Consider the following 22,947-nt stretch of genomic DNA (forward strand, 5'->3'; position numbering starts at 1 on the left):
AAAAGTAGGCCAACTGACCACAGATTTACGCAACGGCAAAAAGTAGATACTCAGTAGATACTCAATAACTCAGTAGATATTCTACTCAGTAGATACTCTATAAATCTTGATATCACACACAGAATCGTTTTTCAAACGACTGTGACACAACTATGTGCTCGGCATGATACATTCGTACGTTTTGTATCTGAAAATCCACGCGATGGTTTGCCAGAAAACTCCCTTGCCTGCGCGCTTTGCACTGATATGTGAAGCCATTGATGAAAACCCATCAATGCACTAACCTGTATGCTTTGTTAATGATGTTATAATATGCAGATCAAACATTCTTAGGAGCCAGCGATACGATTTCTTTCTCTCCGAGGAAAAGCTGTTGCGGCCATTTCGGTGGCTCGCGGAAAAAGTTTGCTGAATTTCAAGGACCTTGCCAGCAACCACAACCTACTTAAGTTGTTTAGAAAGGTGAGGTACATATTATATATACGAGCTTTGTATTCCCGGCACTGAGGTGGAGTAATATTTTACCGGACCCATTAGCCTAAACTGAAAAATGTTTCGCAGTATTGGAGAATGGAACACCAGAATCTTTGCCGGTTCTACGGATTAAGCATCTCCCTAAACAGCACTTCCGGGTGTGACGTCCTTGTTGTGTTTTCCTGTCCATCACGAGGCAATCTACCTCAAGTGTACAGCAATACGATTATAGGCAAAGACTTCGCCTTCAATAGTTCCTTTGTTATGGATTTCCTCGAGGTATGCGCTATCAAGCTGTCCAACACCGATCACTGCGAAATCAGCCGTAGCTGCGATCTTACTATTACTGTCACCGAAACAGGCTTTTTATTTTTCTTACAGGGTCTAAGTTTTATTCACCATTCGAAGCTGCACTATCATGGTAGACTGAGTATCTTCAGTTGTTGGATTGATAAGAATTTTACCCTCAAGCTCATGAATCTGGCTACCGATCGGATCCTTGACCAGATGGACAACATTGTCACTGTTGGTAACGAATATAACGGTATACAATCAGTTTGGGAGGAATATTTTTGGTTCGTCCCGGAGCAAAACGAAATCGACCAGTGGGATCGCGCTGCAAAGTCCATGCAAGCGGTCGATATATTTTCTGCTGGATTGGTTCTGTACGATATATTAACGGGAGGATGTCTATACAAAAAGATGCAGGATACATTTGGTAAAGTCTGCTTTCGACGGTTTAAAGAACTGCCGCTTCTTCTTTAACTGAGTTTGATGCATTTTAGACCCGGCAACCTTTTTTAATAAAGATGACTGCCACGATAATCCACTCACAGCAGCTGTAGATTACATGCACGTCGCCGAGTTGGCCACTGTTATCCACAGTTGCCTAAGCAATGCTCCCGAGAACCGCCCGAACGTCAAGCAACTCTGCGCGCAACTGAAAGAGCTTTCGCCACTGCTGGCACCCGAACTGAACCAGGATAAATTGTTCGATAAAGTCTATAGGCGATTCTGCCTGTATTCGAACCGGTTGGAGCGTGAGGTCGCCGCACGCTCAAAAGAACTGAGGGAAGCTCGAAGGCGTTGTGACGCACTCGTCCGGCAATTCCTACCAAGGTACAACGGTTCTACGTGGATTGGTGCAAAAAGAAAATGCACATCAAATTTAATTATGCATTAATGCTTTTACTCGGTAGAGAAATTGTCGACAAGCTGCGTAACGGCCAGTTTGTCGAGCCGGAACTGTTCGATTGCGTCACCATTATGTTCACCCAGATCAACGAACTGATCAATTTTGCGCGTGCGGCCTCTCCGGAGGAAGTGATCGCGTTGGTTTCGAAGACAGAGGATTTTTTGGATCTGCTGTCTACGACATTCAACGTTTACAAGGTGGAGGCTGTCATGGATTCATTTTTGGTAATACACATCGCTGCGTATGGTTATGTCTCACTTTGAACTATTTTATTCCAACGTTTAAGCGTTCTTTACGCAGACCACAGAGCGGCAAAGACTTGCAGTTACATTCTGTTAATTATTTTTTCGTACAAGTGTGCGGTGAAGGCCAGTACATGCGCATGCTTAATTTTAACGCATCGAACAGCGACAGAAAGTTGCATTTTTTAAACGACAAAGAGGCGACGCTAATATTTTACATATGTAATAATATACGGGACGGGCTTCAAAACGGAGCTTTCTAAAGGTCACTTGGGACGGTGAAGGTAATCTCGCCGGCAAAGGCAAACGTAAAGGTAAAGTTGAAAAAGGCACAGTGTAAAAGCAAAGGCAAAGGGCGGGCAAAGGTGAAGTAGGCCGACCCCGTGCTAATACGGAATCACTGATCATAACGAGCCGCAGACTGTCGTATGGTTTCTGCTCATTTTTAGGTTTTGGTTTTTACTTACGTATAGATATGGCCCGGTATGGGCTCCTATGGATCTAATCATCTAGCAACATAACAGCAATTGACTGCTGTTAAGTGTTGATGTACGTACAGGTAGCAAGTGGACTGCCGAATCGCATTGGCGCAGAACATGTCCGGCGAGTGGCGAACTTTGCTCTACGAGTGTTGGAGCTTGAGCCAATGCTGGAATTGCCGCAGCAACTGAGCATCAAGACAGGAATGCATTCAGGTTGCGAATTTGTAGTTTTTTACTTTGCAATTTTTATACAAGTCTGCTGTTTAGGGCCGTGTGCAGCCGGAGTCATCGGTGTTCGGCGGCCCCGTTACTGCATGTACGACTTTAGCATTGGTCAAAATTTAACTTGTAAATTTTTATCATGTATAATAAATCCAGCTGCAGCTTGCAACTCTCGAAAATTTGAAGCGAATATCTTAGCAAGTGGTACATGAACTACTTGAATTTTTCATATCTGTTACCTAGATTTGGTGACACTATTAACGTCGCGTCGCGAATGTGCAGCCAAGGGATGCCGGGACGAATACATCTCAGTCATAATTCCGCACTCCTTTTGAAAGAATTCGAAGAGTATGACTATATTGTGGTGCTTCGAGGATTGTTGAAAGTGAAAGGGAGAGGAGACATGACCACCTACTGGCTATTCAGCAAGACATTTACACCGGCACTGACAACACCCACACGAACTAAAACTATGTAGAGTTTGGGTAATAAAAATTTTACCTTTTGTAGGATTGCCCGATGAGATGCGACGTGCTTTTATACATGTAAAAACTGTTATTTGTAGATTCCACTGTTAATAATTAATTATCGTATCGTAGTGCCATTTGGTGTTTCTAATATTTGTTTGCCAAATATCTTCGCTGATTTTTCGCCCAAAACAAAACGTGTCCCGCTACGCCACTTACAAAAAAAACTGGTTTAAAACCATCGAGTTGTGCTTAAACCTATGTTTAAACCCATATTTAACCTACGCCAAACCTGTGTTCCTGTTTCATAAAATAATAACAACCCTTAAAAAAATACGGGGGAGACCAATAACTTCGTAAATGTCCCAGGAGGGAACTACTCGTATTTGCGAGGAGGGGGACATAAACTGATAAAATACGGTAACTAAGAAAAGAGTGTGCAATGACAGAAGACTGCTGCATCGGCCCATTGTATTCCGGAATCTGTTATGGAGCAACAATCGGATAGGATTCCGTTCAACCTGTATACGTTGGAGCGGGTGCATAGACCCTCAAGGTCAGTAAAAATCTTCTCCCTGTCTTCTCACTGTAATGTCTTTAAGCAGGAAAAAAAACAGATAAACGACAAAAAAAGGTACAGGTAATTCGATTAACCGGCTCTTCAACACTGCAACAAACTGCGTTTTGGAACAGATCCAAATAACTACTCAGTAGGGAAGTGCAGCACTATAAGACTGAAGCAAAGCCAGAAACGGGCTGTATCGGTAAATACGTATACATACCGCTACCTCATCCATGAAGTAACCAGGCAAATTAGTATTAAATTATCGTTTTAACTGATTATGTAATTTTTTTAGGAATTATTAGTGCGTGACCGACGTGGCAAAAGGTCCGGTATTCTTGAACATAGAGGACCTGGTTTTGCTTCGGTCGATGATATATGCAGATTGTGAAAAAATCGGCTGTCATTCATATTGCACAGGATTCCAGGCAGCGTTGTACTCTGTAAAATTTTATAGTATACTCGAACTCTCGAAGTATGTTCAGCATAAGAGTCGCCTTACTTGTTAGTATTATGCCGTATCGTTATAACGCTGATCATGTAGTATTTATTAGCACAAGCCATTTACAATAAACAAATTTTATATCAACAATGGAGTTGTGGTCAACAATCATGTGCTCGCTTATTAAGCGAACACAGAATAATAATATTGATATTGAGTGCGACACTCGTATTGTGCCACAGGCAACCAAACGGCAGCCACCTGCTTCCACTATCCAGGTATCGTGTAGCAGCTCGCTGAGCGCTTAACGCTTAGAAGAAATTCTACAACCTAAAAAATTTAATGATTGTTGTTTGATGTTCGCTGTTACTTACTAGTAACACAACAGTGTTGCTTTATAATCCATCATGGAAAGATGGAAGGGACGTGTAGCTCTCGTAACGGGAGCATCTGCCGGGATAGGTTATGCCATTGCTGATGCGCTGGCTCGAAACGGCATGAAAGTGATTGGCTGCGCGCGGAACACCGAGAAAATTCTAGTAAAGTTTAATGGAAAACTACCGCAATTTTGCTTTCAATTTTGATTTCAAATTATTTTGTCATTACAATTTAGGAACTAGGCAAAATGCATAAGAGCGGTCCTGGCAGCGTAGAAGCGGTCGTGTGCGACGTTAGCCAGCCTGAACAGATCACCGCTATGTTCGAGCATATAGAGAAACGCTATAAATACATCGATGTGTTGGTCAACAACGCGGGAATTGCATCATTTGCTTCGTTACTGTCAGGGAAGACTGAGCAATGGAGGAAACTTTTTGAGGCAGGTGGACAATGTTATTCGCCATTAGCCAATGTTATTCACTACAACTGAAAAGTTAGGTACAGTAGATTTGCTGGTTAAATAATGCAGGTGAATGTTCTGGGATTATGTATCTGCGCGAGAGAAGCTTTGAATCTCATTCAAAAGAATGGTGTCACCGACGGCAATATCATTAATATCGGCAGGTAACAAAACCTTAAAACTGATAATTAATCATTTAATTAGCAACTAGAATCCTTTAACACCACTAGAACTGGCAGTTTACATGTACATCGTAATCTGTACCATATTGTACGTCTGAATTGCTGAATTGTTTTTCCGCTCCGTTGCAGTACTGCTGGGCATTCTCATTTAAACTTTCCCGATGGACATTTTTATTCGGGCACCAAGCATATGGTCACTTCGCTGACGGAATCTCTGCACCGAGAAGTGCGGGCCATGGAGCCGAAAAACAACATTCGAATCACGGTACAAACAATAACACTGGGTATTTGTCTGGATCCCAAATATTATTGGAAACGATTTGCGTATATTTACAGGATATTAGTCCTGGAGTTGTAAAGACCGAGATTGTACAGCGGTCTTTAGCTGAGATCGGTGAATCTCAGGAACAGTTGGATTTTCTGCACGACTACCAAACATTAAGCAGCGAAGAAATAGCAGACAGCGTGCTGTATGTACTGTCCGCTCCTCAGCATGTTAACGTCAAAACGCTCATCATTGCTCCCACGCAGCAACCGGAGATGTGACTTCCGCTTACAATAAAAAGTCGATCAATATGTACTTTCAAAAGCTGCAAAAACATCATCAACGTGCAGTTTATCAATAGTCACCATTTTAAGTGTAAAAACAGATATGCGGGAGAGCTGACAGATAAAGTAATCAATAAAAATTTATATAAACAATGAAACTGCAGTAAAACTAAGTAACCGTGTCGCTTACTCCTGCGAGCTGGCGACTCGTAAAGAAGCCTAACGGTTTCGTGTAATTGTTTTCACAAAACTCTGATTTTAATGCCGCCCGGGTAACATGCACATAAATTTCCTTTTTTTTCTACGATAGAACTAAAATGTGAGTTTGAATTTCCGCAACTTAAAAGGTACATATGTACATGAGTGTACAGCAGAGTTGCCCCATTTCCAGTTTCGAATGGAGATGGGCCCTATTTTTCCCCCATTTCCCATTCACCGCTGCAGCGTTCGAAATTTATGGCCCATGGAGTGACGAGACTAAACACATAGTGCAAAAGGTCGGGAACGGTATCGCCACTGCCACAGGCCAGAAACGAGCGAAAGAGTTTTTTTAGACAGCGGTTATCTATCCAAATGCAACGGGGAACGCGACATGTGTTATGGGTACAATCCCCGAGCAGGATAACATTGAAAAAGTGGCTTTGTTATAAATCTCGTTTTTTCTTGTACTCAGTTTGTACTTACATGACGATACTTATTAAAGGCAGAGAACGAGTACATTACCGTGTTGTTATTCGATTTAATATGGTGCTCGCATTGGTATTCAACCGGTTACAGCCACAAAAACCGGTTCGGGTTAAGAATATAATAGAATATAATACTTGCTTTTATATCCAATATTCTACACGATTGCTTGTGTTGGTGCATGAGACACACTGTGGGCTGAGCGTCCTTTGCACAGCGCACCTATTAACCGCAAATTTGCCTCGAGCGCTAACAGCACCGAGCACTGTTTTGATGGACAGTATCTGTATGTGCCGTTAAATTTCGGCAATCAGAAAATTACAGAGCGTGATACCACAATTGATACAAATATTCAGCTCTTGAGTACACTTCCATTGCCGCTATGGAAAGATGGCAAGGAAAAACTGCTCTCGTAACGGGAGCATCGGCAGGAATTGGTTACGCTATTGCCGATGCGCTAGCTCGTAGCGGAATGAAAGTGATTGGTTGTGCGCGCAACACCGAGAAAATTCTGGTAAGTAACTCTAATTAATCGGCTGGATTTTTCAGTCAAGCGAAAAGTTGTTAATCTTCGGCTCAATAAATGGTGTGGCCTCAATAAAGGAGCTGGCAAAGAAGTACAAGAGCGGACCCGGTTGTGTGGATGCGGTGCAGTGTGATGTCACCAAAACTGAACAGATTACAGCCATTTTTGAGCACATTGAAAAACATTACAAGCATGTCGATGTGCTAGTTAACAACGCCGGGATCGCGAAATATGACACCTTGGTGTCCGGAAGAACCGAAAAATGGCGGGAAATGTTTGAGGTATGGTTGACTTTAGCCTATACGTTGCTTCAATATGTTCAGTGTAACTGCGCTCAGTTAAAATAATTTAGATAAACGTCCTCGGACTGTGTATTTGCGCGAGGGAGGCACTAAAGCTCATGCAAAAATACAACATTACGGACGGCAACATCGTAAACATAAACAGGTAAAATGCAGCGAATAGTTAGCGATTCGTCTGCAGAAAAATAACTGTTTTTACCTGCCAGTTTAGCAGCGTGAGATTTTCTGAGGTTGATTAATTCAGTGTTTTGCAATAAACGGTAAGGTTATGCTTGTGATTCTTGCTGGGCTAAAATTGTTATTTGTTGCAGCTACACAGGACACTTCCACATGAATTTGAGCAATTTGAGCATCATTCTCGCTTTGAGCAGCTCATTCTCGCTTTGAGCAGCTCGAATACGGATCTTATTTTTTTTTAGCACTGTAAACCGTGTATCCGTGTACATCAAGCTGTATGTTAACTGCAGTGACCTTTAACAATATTTTGATTGGAAACTTTAAATATCATGGGTAACCCCGAAGACGGGGACGACTCTCATGTGGAAGACTTATCTGACCTACAGTATGTTGATCTGATCAAGAAACTATCCGATATTATTGACGAATTGTACGACAACCTGCCATCCAAAGGTTCCAAGACCAAAATTCTGCCGATTTTGACCGATAACGAGGAGGCCTTGAAGCGCATTCCGTCCCTGCTGAAGGACCATCACATTCGCCTGTATGAAAACGCCCTGAAAACGGAGACCCAGCTGACCTGTGAGAAGGAACGTGTAATCCAACTGACCCGCGCAAATGTCGGCACTGCCAGTGCTTCTACCAACGACTACGATACGGAGGAACCATCCCGCCAGCGAGCAACCTACGCCAAGGTGGTCACCAGCTCCAGGCCGCCAAACCAAAAGAAAGTCCTGCTGTTACATCCTAAAGATGCCGCCCCGTCCAACCGTGCCCGTAAGTCCGCCAACGAGATGGCTGATTTCTGCAAAACTCTGACAGAAATTCTTCCCAATGGAATGGAAACTGCTAACATCACCCATATGAGACCGGCGTCTGGTAAGTCAGTACTGGTAGAATTCAAAAGCGAAGAAGATGCTGTGAGAGGAGAAGCTATGTTTGGTAAACATGCAGACAAACTTGGTGTGTCTATTAAGAAGCCCGCTTCCCGAAAATACAGAATGATTGTACGCAGAGTGCCAGTTGCTTTAACGGAAGATGAGTTTTTACGTGAGCTATCGTCAAAAAATTTGCCAGAAAAAAGCGAAGTCAAAGTGGTAACTTTTTTGAAAAGTAGACGTGCCGATTGTAGTACTTGTGCAGTTGTAATCGAAGTTGACCTTGCGACAAGAAATTATCTGTTAAACGACAGACAAACTGTGAAATTAGGGTGGTTTCTGTGTCCCGTTTCTGATCATTTCTATATTCCTCAGTGCAAAAAATGCTGCGAATTTTTCCATAATGAAAGAGATTGTAAAAGCAAGCCTATGTGTGCGTATTGTGCTAAAGATCATTTGTCAAGTGATTGTACAGAGGATGATAACTTTGCTTGTGTGTGCGCAAATTGCCGTAAAGCCGGGAAGTCCTCACCTGAAAATATGCATTCGGCCTTTGCACACGACTGGTGTGATGTCTACGTAGATCTAAAAAATTCGAAAACCTTTTACAATAGCTATCGAAAAAACGAAGTAAGATCCCGGAACCTATAAAAGCTGATCCAACAATCATCATGAAAGAGAATTCTACCCTGAAACCTGACGTGAAAATTTCTAGCCGGTTACGTAATGTTTGTACAGTTAAGGTCCGTTATTCCAATGTAAGAAGTGTTAACAAAAAAGACAGCGAAATAAAATTTTTTTGTTCCGAAGCGGATATTATTGGTCTAACTGAGACTTGGGACGTTGATGAATTTGTTGATGAAAAGTTCGCGGATCTTCGTTCTTTTAACGTTTTCAGGAAGAAGCGAGTCGGTAAATTAGGTGGTGGAGTTGCATTAATTGTTCGACAAAACCTTAGACCTTTTAGATTAACAGAACTGGAAACGGATACTCTTGAAGCAATTTTTGTTAAAATTTCTGCCATTGACAGAATTGTGATGTGTGTGTACATTTCTCCTGAGAAAGTTCAATCAACAATTCCGATCCTGTTACAACATCTTGAAGAAAAAATTCCAGTTGATGACATGTCTAAATTAATAATTATTGGCGATTTTAATTTGCCAGGCCTTGACTGGCTGAATATGAAAGGTCAATCACAGGTTGGCGACGATTTGATCTTTTTTTTAAAAGAATTTTCTTTAAGCCAAATAATTAATTTTCCAACTCGTGAAAAAAACTGTTTAGATTTATGCATGCTTTCCCCTAAGACGTGCGTGGCATATGTGAAGCCAATTAATCCACCGTCGGTCAAATGCGATCATATCGCCTTTGAACTCTCCATTTCAGTCAAACGAGCAAAGTCTGTACCGTATATGCCGCCGAGTTGGCATATCTCCAATGCCGATGTACAAAGTTTTGTAAATGATTTAAGCGGGGTAAACTGGGTTGACCTTTTGAAATCTTCGAGTACCAACAACCGTGTAGAAACGTTCGAAAAAGTATTTGTTGAAATTGCTGAACGATACTTTGTTTACAAAAGGAAAAAACTTCGCGGCCCTGTTCCCTATCCAATTAATATAAAAAAGTCAATTAAACGTAGAAATAAAGCTTTCAAAAATTATCGTGCTTTTATTACCAGTTCGGACGAAGCGCTAAAACGTCGCCTTAAAATGATATGGAAGAATTTGTCAAGAAAAGCTGAGCGACTGATATGTAAATTTGAACGTAGTCGCTTGACTGACGCTGCTACAGCAAGTCGTAATAATCCTAAAAAGTTTTGGCGTTTCGTTAAATCTACCAGTAATAAAATCGGTATCCCCCCGCTGAAGCTAAATGACGGAAGTTTTGTTTCTTCTGATTCCCAGAAAGCATCTATTTTAAACCATATTTATTCTGAGTCTCAGGGACCATGCAAGAGCCACTGTATAGGGTCAGGTCTAAATTTGCAGACAGAGAACAATGAGCCGGCCATAATAACGGAAAGCATGATTTATTACCATATTGCACGCTGTTCGTCCACATCTTCCAGTGGTCCTTTTAAAATCACTAACACCTTATTAAAACTAGCTGCTCCAGCGATTATCAAGCCGTTAAAAATTGTTTTCGAAGGCGCTCTAAATGAAGGTTGTTTCCCAACAAAATGGAAGCAATCTTTTATTGTCCCCATTCCGAAAAGCTCGAAAGACCATATGAATCCGAATAATTTTCGCCCGATCTCCATGTTAAGCCCTTTATCAAAAATTTTTGAACGTTGCATAGACCAACATATTCGCGAATACCTCAAAAAACACCTTAAATTAACTGACCACCAGTTTGCTTATCGCGAGAAACGTTCGTGCGAACTACAAAATTTTTGGTTAATTAAATCTGTTAGTGACTTTATCGAACGTGGTACCGATGTGCATGCCATTTTTCTTGATTGCTCGAAAGCATTTGACAAATGTGACCATGAAAAAATTCTGGAAGCACTGATCAAATTGGGAATCTGCAGTCAGGTAGTTCACATAATAGATGATTATTTACGAAACCGTGTCCAGTGTGTTATTATAAATGGTAATGTTTCGGATTTTTTGAAGGTAACTAGTGGAGTCCCGCAGGGTTCTGTCTTAGGACCATGCTTGTTTATTTGCCTGCTAAATTTCCTTTCTTTTATTCTTACCCACGGCAGCGAACTATTAATTTTCGCCGATGATATCGCTATTTATCGCCCAATAATAACAGAAGGTGATAAAAATGCGCTACAGGTGGATATCGGTAATGTAAAAAACTGGGCCGATGAGAATAAACTTTTCTTTAACGTTAGCAAAACCTTTCATGTTTGTTTCTCGAAGAAAAGGTCACTTACGAGTACGCATGAGTATTTTCTTGATGGTACTGCAATAGAGCGCTGTGAAAGTGTAAAGTACCTGGGTATCGTCGTAGACCGCTCATTAAAATGGAAGGAAAATACGGACGCTGTCGTTTCCAAATGCAGAAAAAGAATCCGTTGGATAAATTTTCTATTTAAAAGAATAAATTCTGCTGCCCGCATTCAGTTATTTAAATCCTTAGTGCTACCTGTCTTTGACTATTGTTGTAATGTTGTCCCTCCCTTTCATAAAACCAGCCGAGATAAACTTGACCAATGTATGGAGCGATTTCTAAAAACCGTCCCTTTGGGCCATAGCGACTTTCAAGGTCAATTAAAAGAGTTAAACTGGGACTGTTTCGAAGTTCGCAGGATGAAGAAATGTCTAATCCTCGCCTACAAATTAATATTTTGTCGCATCCCGCTTGGGGAGAGATTTTATCTTCCATATGAACACGATTCTGCTGGTTTTGTTTCTGTTGCAGGTAACACCCGATCCGTACATCGACTCCTGAATCACCCATATCCAATTCGTCCAGCCCCGACAGTGCTTTGCGGAACCTCGGTAATACCGACGCCGGAATCCCATATTCATGAAATCTGCGAGTTATGGAATGAAATAATCTTACCGAAGGAATCATATTCTTCAGTAAACACGTTCAAGAATGCCCTCGACAGAGTCACCTGGAGTAAACTGCAGTGGAGTAAGCTGCAGCGGACCAAGAAAAACTGCGATACGGACCTGTTGTACTAAATTTTAAATTGTATAATATTTCTACTGACAACGAACGACTTTGACGACTGCTTCCACTTTGTTTTTGCATGTTTTTGTTTGCCGAAATATGAGCATCTAACACGTAAACGTGAAATGACCTTTAACAAATGTTAAAACTTTTCTTTATGATAATTTCAACTTTTGTTCCTTTTGTCTCGAGTGTCAAATGCTTTGAGGGGACTGTGTCCCGATGCATAAGACAATAAATTCAATTCAATTTTCCTCAAGGACATTTTTATTCGGGTACCAAGCATATGGTCACGTCGTTGACAGAGTCGTTGCACCGTGAAGTTCGAGCCATGGAACCCAAAAACAATATTAGAATTACGGTACTCGCACCACTGAGTCATTAAAGATTTCTGTCTATTGTGTTGCTCTAGCATACTGTGTACACGAATTACGTACAATATCCTCGACTACTTTAGCCTGCTAATCCACTGTGCGCGATTTTCAAAAAAGACTAATGTACAAGAATCCCGAATCTCAACTTTGATTTACAGGATATCAGTCCGGGAGTTGTCGACACAGAAATCGTGCAGAGGTCCCTGGCTGATCTTAAGGAACCACAGCCCGAGCCGGCCTTTAATAGAGATTATAAAAAGATGAGTAGTAACGATGTAGCGGATAGTGTGCTATACGTGTTGTCGGCTCCACAACATGTGAATGTTAAGACGCTCATTGTTGCTCCCACACAACAGCCAGAGTTGTGAGTGGAGCGCTGTCAGTAATAATAAAGGTCGCATTGTCCGGAAAAATACGTTTAATAATGATTTTTCTTCTGATATGAGGCACAGTTAGGGACCGCTACATATGCATGTACATATTACAGACAAGAAAAAACAGTTGCTGTAGAAATACTATTAGCAGGCCGATCTTATACTTTCACCTGAACAATTAATAACTGCATCATTCTGAAACAAACCTAATTTAGTAGAATACGCGCAAGGGTAAATACAAAATCTACTTACTTGTTGGTTTTAATAGGAAAACGTACAAAAAAAAGCCTGTGCTGCACACAGATTCAACATTACCACCGCACTAATGTATAAGAGGGTCATGTTTGTTGCATAGCGGAAACCGGTTATTATTTATCGGCAACAATATTGGACTTTGGTGGATGAGTGTGATTATTATATTTTTCATTATCCAGACACAGATGCTACACCGGCTGCCTGCAGCGTTTTTCGAGGCTTTGAGATTACTTGCTTAGCAAGAATTGCTAAGCGATATATACCTGCACAGTAGTTCTGCAAAACAAGTATCTGTAAAACGTAGCTTCTTTACTGAGCTCTGTTTATGGCACTACTTAGGCTTACTGGCCACATTGAGCTTAACTTCAAAAACTTTAGTCTTGTTTTGTGCTACAATAAGAAGAACTCTTAATTCGTTAACCAAAATCTGCAGAACTCGGCAGGTTTTCATAGCAAAATCCTCCTACCACATTGGCCATGGATCGATGGAAGGGACGAGTGGCTCTGGTAACCGGCGCTTCCGCTGGAATCGGCTATGCCATCGCCGATGCGCTTGCGCGTAGTGGAATGGTGGTGATCGGTTGCGCCCGCAATACCGAGAAAATTCTGGTAAGTTTCACAATTGTGTCGCATTCAAAATTTTAATGTCGTGTAAATCTGCTCTGCAGGAATTAAGCAAGAAGTATGGGAAGGGAGCTGGCAGTCTGGAAGCCATACAGTGCGATCTGAGCCAACCAGACCAAATTACGGCGATGTTTCAACAAATTACCAAAAAGCATAAACAGGTTGATGTGCTGGTAAATAATGCCGGACTGCTCCGGATGGATGATTTACTGACGGGTCGCATTGAGAAATGGAGGGAAATGTTGGAGGTCAGTGTTCCACGAGTCATACACCGTATTCAACTGCCTTTAAAGTGTTTACTCACATAAAGAGCCAAGAACGTGCATGAAGTTATTTCAGTTTTGTAATGTTTCATACACAGGTTAACGTTCTTGGGTTAAGTATCTGCGCGAGGGAAGCACTTAAATTAATGCCGCAAGATGGAAACATTATCAACATTAACAGGTTTGTGATGCTGCACCAATAATGTTCATACAGCGAGTGCTCAGTAATTATCAATTTTAATAATAACAAAACACAAAAAGCCCGACTTTAATACATTATAGGAGCATTGTTCATTTTTTCGGGTGCGCTTAGTTTGTTATTGTTACTGGTAATAATTATGATCGTTTTTACGTTTATTATGAGGCATTCGTTTAATTGTAATTGCGGTTATTTTAGCACGGAAAGTCCATACAGTTCAAATTTCTGACAGTGATTTTCTTTTTACAGTTACGTTGGGCACTTTCACACCAATTTCAAGGGCAGCCATTTTTACACGGGCACGAAACATATGATTACGTCGCTTACGGAATCCCTACACCGCGAAGTGCGCGCTATGGAGCCGAAAAACAATATCCGAATTACAGTGAGAACACGGCCTTTTAAATGGCTACTATATCTGTAGTGTAAATGTAACTAACAGTCTATTAGCACGACATTATACGCCCGCCAGAAATTGTCCCGTTAACACTTTACAAGTTTGTTGATTATACGGTGTAACAGGAGAATTATAAGCTCTTATATACAGGACATTAGTCCGGGAGTTGTGGAAACAGAGATTATGCAGCGGTCGCTGGCTGATGCTCCGCAAGCAACGGATATATCAACCATGCCATCCAGAAGCTGGGAGTATGAGAAGTTGAAAGGTCAAGATATTGCGGACAGCGTACTGTATGTCTTGTCGGCACCGCAGCATGTCAACGTCAAAACCTTGATCGTTGCACCCACACAGCAACCCGAACTTTGAATATGTGAAAGCCTGACATCTACAGTCGTAATATATGACATAAATGCCCGCACGCCGCCTTTGAAATTAATATTTAGCTGTTACATAAGGCATTTGTTTTCACTGGATATTTTGAGTTATAATATTATAAAATTATACAGATTGTGGATTTTTCACCAAGCGGATTAAATAAATGACAATTCATTACACGTTAAAGGGCCTAGATGCGAGAGCAGAAGGAAGTATCCAGCGAAGTATTTGTCACATTTTCGTAAATCGCAATCACTGTGTTAACCAGCTGCAGCGTATCGTTCTGGTCTTTTCCTGGTTTGCTTTTGTCGTCGTTGATTTCAGCGGACAAAAGTATGTAGCCAAACAAGGTACAAAAAATCTATTAAAAACATTACAGATACATTAAAAATTGGCCCCCAAAACTGGTGTAATTATATACCGACCGTAACTGCCGCCTCGCGGTTCACGGAGACGCCTCCAATTGTCACCTCCGATCTAGTGTTTTTGCAGAGCCGGATGTGTTTTCGTACTTGGCGTATTTCATCATCCGAACATTTATCGAGAAAGACCATTTCTCTTAGTTTTAGGAGAAAATCCTCTTCCTGGAGCAAAAAAGGCAAAAATAGATAGATAAGTTTTAAAACGGTACGATGACTTTTCTCCGAATATTTTAACCTGGGTGGATGGGACTCGAGCCAATGCAAAAGGTTTACTTATTAATGTTAAAAAATGGTAAATGCATACCGCTTCTACAACAAAAACCATAGACACAATTTGTACGATGATGAGAGCCAGATTCCACGAAATGGAAATCAGTGCAGCTGCGTCCAAATCGATGCCGCTAGCGGCGTCCTCGCACACTTTCTCCACCCACATCAAAAAGTAGCACACCGACTCCACGAACACCACCAGGATAATTAAAGAAAAATCCTTATTAAAATCCTGGATCATTTCCGCCAGCTGACGATGATCGGCTAAACACTGGTGCAAAACTTTTCCAACTTGGGCTGGCTGGAAATCCGTTTGTGCCAGGATTTGTTTTATTTGACGAATCGCCATAGCCATCATTAGCGTTATTACAGCCAGATAGCAGCCAACGCTTTGAAACCCAATGGTATTCGAGCGCGACAAAAATAATTCGACAATGATGAATTCTCTAGCGTAGTCGGCCAGAAATGTTCCATTATGCCGACTGGCAAAGTCACCTGTGGCTAATTTAAAGGTATTTTTCGTGAACAAGTCGGATAAGAGTTTATTTGCGCCTACGCAGCATAATAAGACAAGGCCGGTGCCAATGATTACGGCAAGCTGTTTCGGTGGAAACCGACCGATAACGGTCGCGGTTAAAGACTTGGTGACACTCGATAAACTGCGTCTCATAAACAGCATTTTGAGAGCGCAGAGCGTCTGCAGGTAAGGATAGGCGTAAACCGGGCAGGTTAAGATCATGCCGGCTGTGCTGGAACTGAACAAGCGCCGATCACTTTCTCGGAATGCCAAAATAAGTAATCGGAACAATAGGAAGACCGCCAAACTAATGCGAAGCCATAATCGGTGGATGGTGTAAGCGTTATACGTGCAAAACTGCATTATATACAACCACAGTGCATTATGGAACTGCAATACACGAAGACCGATATGTTGCTGTTTCCCGTTCATTGCTGATACGTGCGTGGTTGGTTTCTATACGTCAAGGGAAAAGCAACGTTGTGTTTAAGTAGAATTCAAAATTATGATTCAATATCTGCGCTTCGCTAAAATATCAGCTATCAGGTCACACGGAACAGAGAAAACGAGAAAGTTCTGCGGTTTAAAAACGTGCTTGATCTTGTAATATGGTTATTGGTTGGCCTGGTAAAACTTCTGTCATAGTATCAATTACCGTACCTTTGGTAACTTTTATGACGTTATGTTATGTGTTATGTGGCTGTCTCAGATTCGGCATGGGAATAATCCAGTGTCAGCTGTCAAAATTGATTCTTTTGGAATATTTAATTATAAATTAAATTGTCTCAACACTCAGTTCAACTAAACTGGCGCACAAGGTACATATAAATTATAAGCGGAACAGCTGTAAGCCGAAGTTGCGAAATACGGCGCCGAAATTATGCGGTATTAGTCAACCCTATAAACGTGTATTGTGCATAATATCACGATTTATGTTCTAAGACAAAAAGGTTGCTACCTTGTGGGAACGAAATCATTCAATCGTAAAAGAGGCACGACTAGCAAAGAAAGACCAAGGTTGTTAAAAGTTAATTGAAGTATCCTCATTTAGTGTTACTCGTAATATTCATTATGGTTAAGACGATCGTCTGAATATTTTCCATGGTTCCATTGGAATTATGGCCGTGAGAGCTTTGGTCAGCGATAGCAGCGGTCAACAGAATGTATCCAAAAACAGACCCGGCAATCTTTGGACATGTTAAAAGGAAAGGATCAACTAATATTGTCGTTACTAGCATCAATATAAATAGCAGGAAAAACATAATAAAGTTACCGTAATTAATGATTCGCGGGTGACGGTTATTCCAGCCATTGTTACACGTGACCGGCAACCTTTATACACTGCCAGATGATGGAAAATTGCGTGTGCAGTTTTCTCGGGTGTATCGGAATTGAAAGACAGCTCCCGGAGATATTGCAAAAATGCGTCTTCCTGCAAAATATAAATCGAATACGTAAGGTGCGCATTTGTCCAACAAGCCAATAGATGTTTGTTAACCTGCTCCAAAAGAAACACCGGTGCCGCAGTAACGGCAGCTAATTTTACTGCCGTCAATATAACGTCGGTAATACCGACGTTCTGCGGCGTTTGTCCCATTGACAGTTCCCGACACAGCTGCTCGGAGCCGCCCATAAATGAAGTCAGCTCTTCGAAAAATATGACGGCAATGATGCCGCAAAAATGTTGATCTACGGCTTCGATTATGCGACTTAATTGTATGTGCTGCGATAAGTACAGCGTCACCGATGTCCGGCAGTTCTTTCTAATGCTGCGTAATAGCCCTCGAAAGGTCACGCCTAGAGTAACCGACAGCAAGACGACAAATCCAAGGATAAGCTGAAATCCACCCGCACTAATCTGACCAGCAATGTCTGATATGATACATAATTCAGGTGTAAACTGGGACAACACAGACAAGTGCGAAGAAAACCACTTTAACCGCTCAGGGAAGTCTTGTACAATCTCTGTTGCGTTTACAATGGGAATGCTAAAAGCATGCACGAATAAAGCACATCCTAATGCAATCACGATCGTTAATTCGATTCGATTAAAATAGATCCCGAAGATGGCTGCATAGGATTTCATCCACATCGGCAAATCTTTTTCCGCGAGCGCCATCTGTACAATGCACACAAACCAGGTAAGCGGCGCGAGATACGACGGCCATGCCAGGATCATTGCAGTGATGCTGGAGGTCACCGGTGGACGCTCCAGCTGAGCTCGAACAGCACCCAGCAGCTGCAAAGTTATGTATATGCTGAAGAAGCTCCATCCGAGAAAGCTGAGGCAGCGATGGCAATGTCGCTGGGGAAAGCACAAGAATCCGCAGGCGTGGATGGTGCACAGCCATACAGTCAGATGCCAGTGCAAGATGCGGGCTGCCATAATGATGTAAGTGTATTGCAACAATGAATTTCCGGGAAGTGCTGCTTTGCAAGTCTTTCCCAGTTTGTGAACAACTGTCTCATGCGGTACCGCTACAATTTAACGGCGTTTCCGTACGAGGAAAACCGGCTCGCAAAATTCCACTAATGCGTCGCAGTTTCGAATGCATGACACAAAAATTTTGGTAAATTTTATGCAACAGGAATAATTACGTTATGTGCCCTTTGATATAGATTACAGCTGTTGTAGCAGCTGCCCAGTTATTGTATCAATTTTGTCACTGTAGGCAAGTTAAAGCAATCGGCGATGATATAGCTCATGATTATAAGTTACAACTGTGTCAGCTGCGCCTTCTAGTGCAAACCGCTGCCCTATTCAATATGTTGGCATTGACAATTAGCGGGCGACTAGCGAAGGTCCAGCGATACCGGTCTTATGACATAACTGTATAGAATTTATTGAATATTGCTAAAACTTAAATACATTTATTAAATCTGATGACTGTTTGCTCAACACGCGACATGAGGAATTCCACATCTAAACAATGTGCGTTTTAAAGCATACGAGTATACGTTTGTTTTCGATCGTGTACTTCTCATCAGCTCATAATTATAGCGACATCTTTAAGCCTTCGTGCTTTTAATTTTATTCTGAGTGATACTCGTTCTTTCGTTCCACGCGCTGACGACGGTAATCCGGTTAATACGTCCTGTCGCGCGATGCAGCATATTCTTCAGTTCAGCCTGATACTGCGTCCCCAGTAAAATGAAAATTACCTGCAAATCAAAACACATTCAACTTTAAACGCGGTGGCTCTGATTCAAATCACTATTAATTTTGTACTTTACCGGTGTTCCAGCGGCGCCGCACAGCTCCAGCACTTTAACTCCGAGCATCATCCGTTCTCGTCCCATCCAAAATCCAGGAGCGATTGTATTCGTAACCGGCACTGGGAGAAAGCACAGCAGATTCCAAAAGTACGAAATAATTAATATTTTGCCCAGTGCGCTGTGTCGCTGATGTTTAGCCCCATCCTCACTGGCAATAAGATGATTTTTGCGCAACAATCGTGCCGCCAGAAATAAATGTGCCACACCTTGTACAGCTAGGACAAACCAGACATTAATCACCGTGATAGCGGTCGCCAGTGGTCGAATAATCGGCATAATTCCGCAGTTGCCCAAGGGGAACAACCGTGGTGACCATCCGGCAATCTTAAACGCAATTAACAATTGAAATCCAGTTGGTATCAACCAGCAGATGCTCATATACACCGCATTTTTCGTCGGCGTGAATAGTTTTTTGTACTGATGCGGAAAATAGCCGGCGATGAAGCGGTTAATGGCCAGAACGGCGGCTGACCAGTAGGTGATCCCAATATCCGATGACCTGAAAAAGTTCAGCGTGGGACAATGAATGATGTCCCGGAATCCCAACTGTGTTCGCAGAATCAGGATGTTATCAGTTGGAGCAAGGAACGTAACATTGAGGAATACCACCATTAATAGCTGGCATATCAAAACATTGCTACCATGTTTTCGTTGGCTTTTCTTGAAGAGGATGGCAATTAATAGGATACTGGCGCCGGCTCCGATGAGGCTTACACAGCAGGTCGCAGCAAACCAGGTGCATAATGTTGGTAGTGTGGCAACAGTGGCGAAAGTAGCAGAAGAATTCAAAGATGTTCTGTTCATTTTAGCTGTGAATAATATTAAGTGCAAGACATTGGTTTGATCCAAAGAAAGCTTCAATATATTGGCTCGTGGAGTAATGGAATTTAATCAAAAGAAACCCTGGTCATGCATAAGATGCTTCGTTTTCACATCTTGTGATGTTGGAATGTGTCGGTCGTATCCAGATTCGTAGCTCCACTGCAGCCAATTTCCGGTGATGATGCAACTGCAACGGTTAATCGGATCCTGGTGCTGATTAATAAGCACCAGGATCTGATAAATTTCGGGTCCGCAGTAACATTCGGTATATTAGTTCATCCAGATCCTGTTACATGTGCGGAAACTGTTGCACCTGGATCTGCTTCGTTTAATTATAGAAGACGTTTAAGGAACGCTTCTACGTCAGGGATATGTAGTGTTTCCGCTACTATCCGAAACTCAGATGACCAACGCAGATGATCCCTGCATTTTTGTTGCACATCCGTTAAGTCACGGCCTCGAACTTTTCCATTTACCCTTTGCTTTGGGATTTTGCTAACTCATGATCGCGTGTAATTTGTTCATTTTGTGCCTAGTACACAATATTTGAGAACAGACAAAGCAGATTAAAAACATGTTATTATAATAACTTACTATAAAAGCCACAGCGCACGTATTCAATCGTGATTTATGACGTGAAGACGGAACAGCATGAATTATATTAAAGCGCGCGAAGGTAACCTTTGACAAAATATTACACAAAGGATTACAGTCGCCTGTGGTTTCATGGTCACAACAATCGTACTTGACATTCTACGTACTTGACATTGTGAACGCCACTGGGCACTGAATGGTAAATTTCACCGACCACGTTTTAACCGATGTTTTCATCCATGTAGAAATTACTTGGTTTCAGTGCAATTAAGTCCCAAAGGTAGCAGTGCGTGAGCTGAATTAACCTTATATTTGATAACAACACTGACAGTTTTGAAACAGAGTCTACCGTTTTATCACGAAAAGAAAGCTGTCAATAAGGTGATGACCTGTTCAGATGTTTTGAGATAGCGTCGTGGTAGCAAAATATATTATGTTTTGTTAGCGCTACGTACTTCGTACAGAAGTTCGGTGCACCATGCTCTTTAGGCGCAATTATTACTGAGTTCGCAGCAGAATGTAAAGTATCTTATGCATAAGGCCATAAAACCCTGTCAGAAGCGACTCAGGTAAAAAGTTCTTTTGGATATCTGCGAAATGCGGCTTTCGAATATGTATCTGCTTGAATAAATGGATGCGGCAGAGAAACAAAAACAAGAACATAACCCACCAGATTATATATACTGTAATAAGAAGGTGCCTATTATTTTTTTTAGCTTATTGTGACACTGCTGCTTTGACAGGTGTATTCATGCGCTGCACCTCACTATAAGGTTTCCAGCTTCAGCGGAGTCGCTAACAGAGTGTACGTTGAATCCTAAATTCCCAAGCACAGAGTGTATGTCCATGCTTAGACGGATTTTTTAAAGTACAGAGTACGAGTAAAAGGATCTCAAAGCTGTATTGGGCAAATCCCTTAAATCGCAGGCGGAACCCATAATCCACCCTCGCGAGCAGGCAATTCATTTCATTCGAACCACTTAATACAATTGTACGGCACAGTTCTCCAGGTGTTTCACACTTAACGTGAAAAGAAAACGCTAATTCACAGCGCTAATTTTATATGTACTTGCTAACAACTGCCGGGCAACTGAGCCGCGTTGAAGTTTTGTAACCGGTTAGACCTGAGCCTGAATTCCGCAAGCTGCTGAAGGAACTGCATTTCCGGTCCCTGTGTTATAAGTGCTTAACAATAATCCAGCTGCGCAGCCCAAATGGCGTAAAATTGTCCGACAGTACAAGCAACTAAATGCAAAATGATTTTGCGCTGGGTGGCGAAATTTGTTTGTAGAGCACACATAATTACCATAATGCAGTGATTATTGAATTGCTGTTACGTATAACGTATAACCCAACTCATTTTCGAATCAGGTAACCAAATAACCGAATAAAGCAATCGGAAAGTGCAACGGCTTTTTCAGTGTACGTAATATGTATTTAAGCAATCGCAATACGATAGAAAAATTTGGTGTTCAGAATGAATCAACAAGCATAAAATCATAAGTATAAGTAAAATAACTGTAAATTAAAACTTTGTAGGTATAAAATATTTGATAATTATTAACTATTTTGTACTGATTACACGCTCAGTAAAAGTCGGCGTTGAACAAATTTTTGTAGAAAATCCACCAAAGATGTGTATGAAGGGAGAACTTAAACTTAGTGTAACAGATGACTTTCATACCGTTGTCGCACAGCTACATTACGTACATGATTGGAATTGCTATAACCACTAGCATTTACGGAGGAAAAGAAGTACCTGCGATACTGCAAATTTTTTCCTGAAAATATTCTCCATTAACTGTTCCCAGATAGACATAATACTAAGAAAATACCCGTAAGAACAGAAGAACAATCTAAATTGATATTAGAACGAAGCTTGTGTTTGCTTGGTCGGATGATGGGTGGCGCTGGTTCTTTCGTGGAACGCGCTGACCACCGATATCTTATTAGTGCGACCCCTCGCTCGACGGATCATATTCCTCAAGTGCATCTGGTACTGTGTCCCCAGAAGAATAAAAATAACCTGTAAGCACAGAGAAATGTTGTCAGCGCAGAAGATGTTTGAAAAATGTGAATAATTTTACCGGCGTTCCTGCCGAACCGCTCAGTTCCAGTGCTTTCAAGCTCAACATCAGCATGTAACGACCAGTTAACAGTTCCGGCATGGCTGTATGAATTACCGGGATCGGGAGGAAACAGATCAAATTCCACATGTACGAGACGACCAATATCTTTGCCAGTTTACTGTGGCGTTGCTTTTTGACGGTTGCGTCCGTGTTTGTCTGGTCGTTCTTGGCTTTCGTTGCTAATTTAATCGCTAGTAAAAC

The 22,947-nt window shown here is 41.7% G+C and overlaps 4 protein-coding genes across 4 annotated transcripts; all 4 read left to right on the forward strand.

Annotated features, from left to right (window-relative positions):
• Positions 1-738: 738 nt before the first annotated feature.
• LOC129592618 (receptor-type guanylate cyclase gcy-4-like) lies at positions 739-3,093 on the forward strand. The gene is made up of 7 exons (XM_055488693.1): positions 739-753; positions 856-1,192; positions 1,260-1,593; positions 1,674-1,893; positions 2,471-2,606; positions 2,661-2,709; positions 2,859-3,093. Exons 1-7 carry the CDS (start codon positions 739-741, stop codon positions 3,091-3,093), a joined length of 1,326 nt encoding a protein of 441 aa, XP_055344668.1.
• A 1,317-nt stretch (positions 3,094-4,410) lies between these two features.
• LOC129592700 (dehydrogenase/reductase SDR family member 11-like) lies at positions 4,411-5,812 on the forward strand. The gene is made up of 5 exons (XM_055488801.1): positions 4,411-4,625; positions 4,700-4,903; positions 4,994-5,088; positions 5,236-5,371; positions 5,443-5,812. Exons 1-5 carry the CDS (start codon positions 4,494-4,496, stop codon positions 5,650-5,652), a joined length of 777 nt encoding a protein of 258 aa, XP_055344776.1. The 5' UTR covers positions 4,411-4,493; the 3' UTR covers positions 5,653-5,812.
• Positions 5,813-6,622: 810 nt separating this feature from the next.
• On the forward strand, positions 6,623-7,616 carry LOC129592606 (dehydrogenase/reductase SDR family member 11-like). The gene is made up of 4 exons (XM_055488679.1): positions 6,623-6,853; positions 6,943-7,146; positions 7,218-7,312; positions 7,479-7,616. The coding sequence occupies exons 1-4, from the start codon at positions 6,722-6,724 to the stop codon at positions 7,552-7,554; spliced, it is 507 nt and encodes a 168-aa protein (XP_055344654.1). The 5' UTR covers positions 6,623-6,721; the 3' UTR covers positions 7,555-7,616.
• A 5,526-nt stretch (positions 7,617-13,142) lies between these two features.
• On the forward strand, positions 13,143-14,890 carry LOC129592668 (dehydrogenase/reductase SDR family member 11-like). Its single transcript, XM_055488756.1, has 5 exons — positions 13,143-13,464; positions 13,524-13,727; positions 13,841-13,923; positions 14,191-14,326; positions 14,489-14,890. The coding sequence occupies exons 1-5, from the start codon at positions 13,333-13,335 to the stop codon at positions 14,705-14,707; spliced, it is 774 nt and encodes a 257-aa protein (XP_055344731.1). The 5' UTR covers positions 13,143-13,332; the 3' UTR covers positions 14,708-14,890.
• The last annotated feature ends 8,057 nt before the right edge of the window (positions 14,891-22,947 follow it).

This window comes from Paramacrobiotus metropolitanus, unplaced genomic scaffold, assembly GCF_019649055.1.
Source record: "Paramacrobiotus metropolitanus isolate TYO unplaced genomic scaffold, Prichtersi_v1.0 Parri_scaffold0000054, whole genome shotgun sequence".
NCBI lineage: Eukaryota > Metazoa > Tardigrada > Eutardigrada > Parachela > Macrobiotidae > Paramacrobiotus > Paramacrobiotus metropolitanus.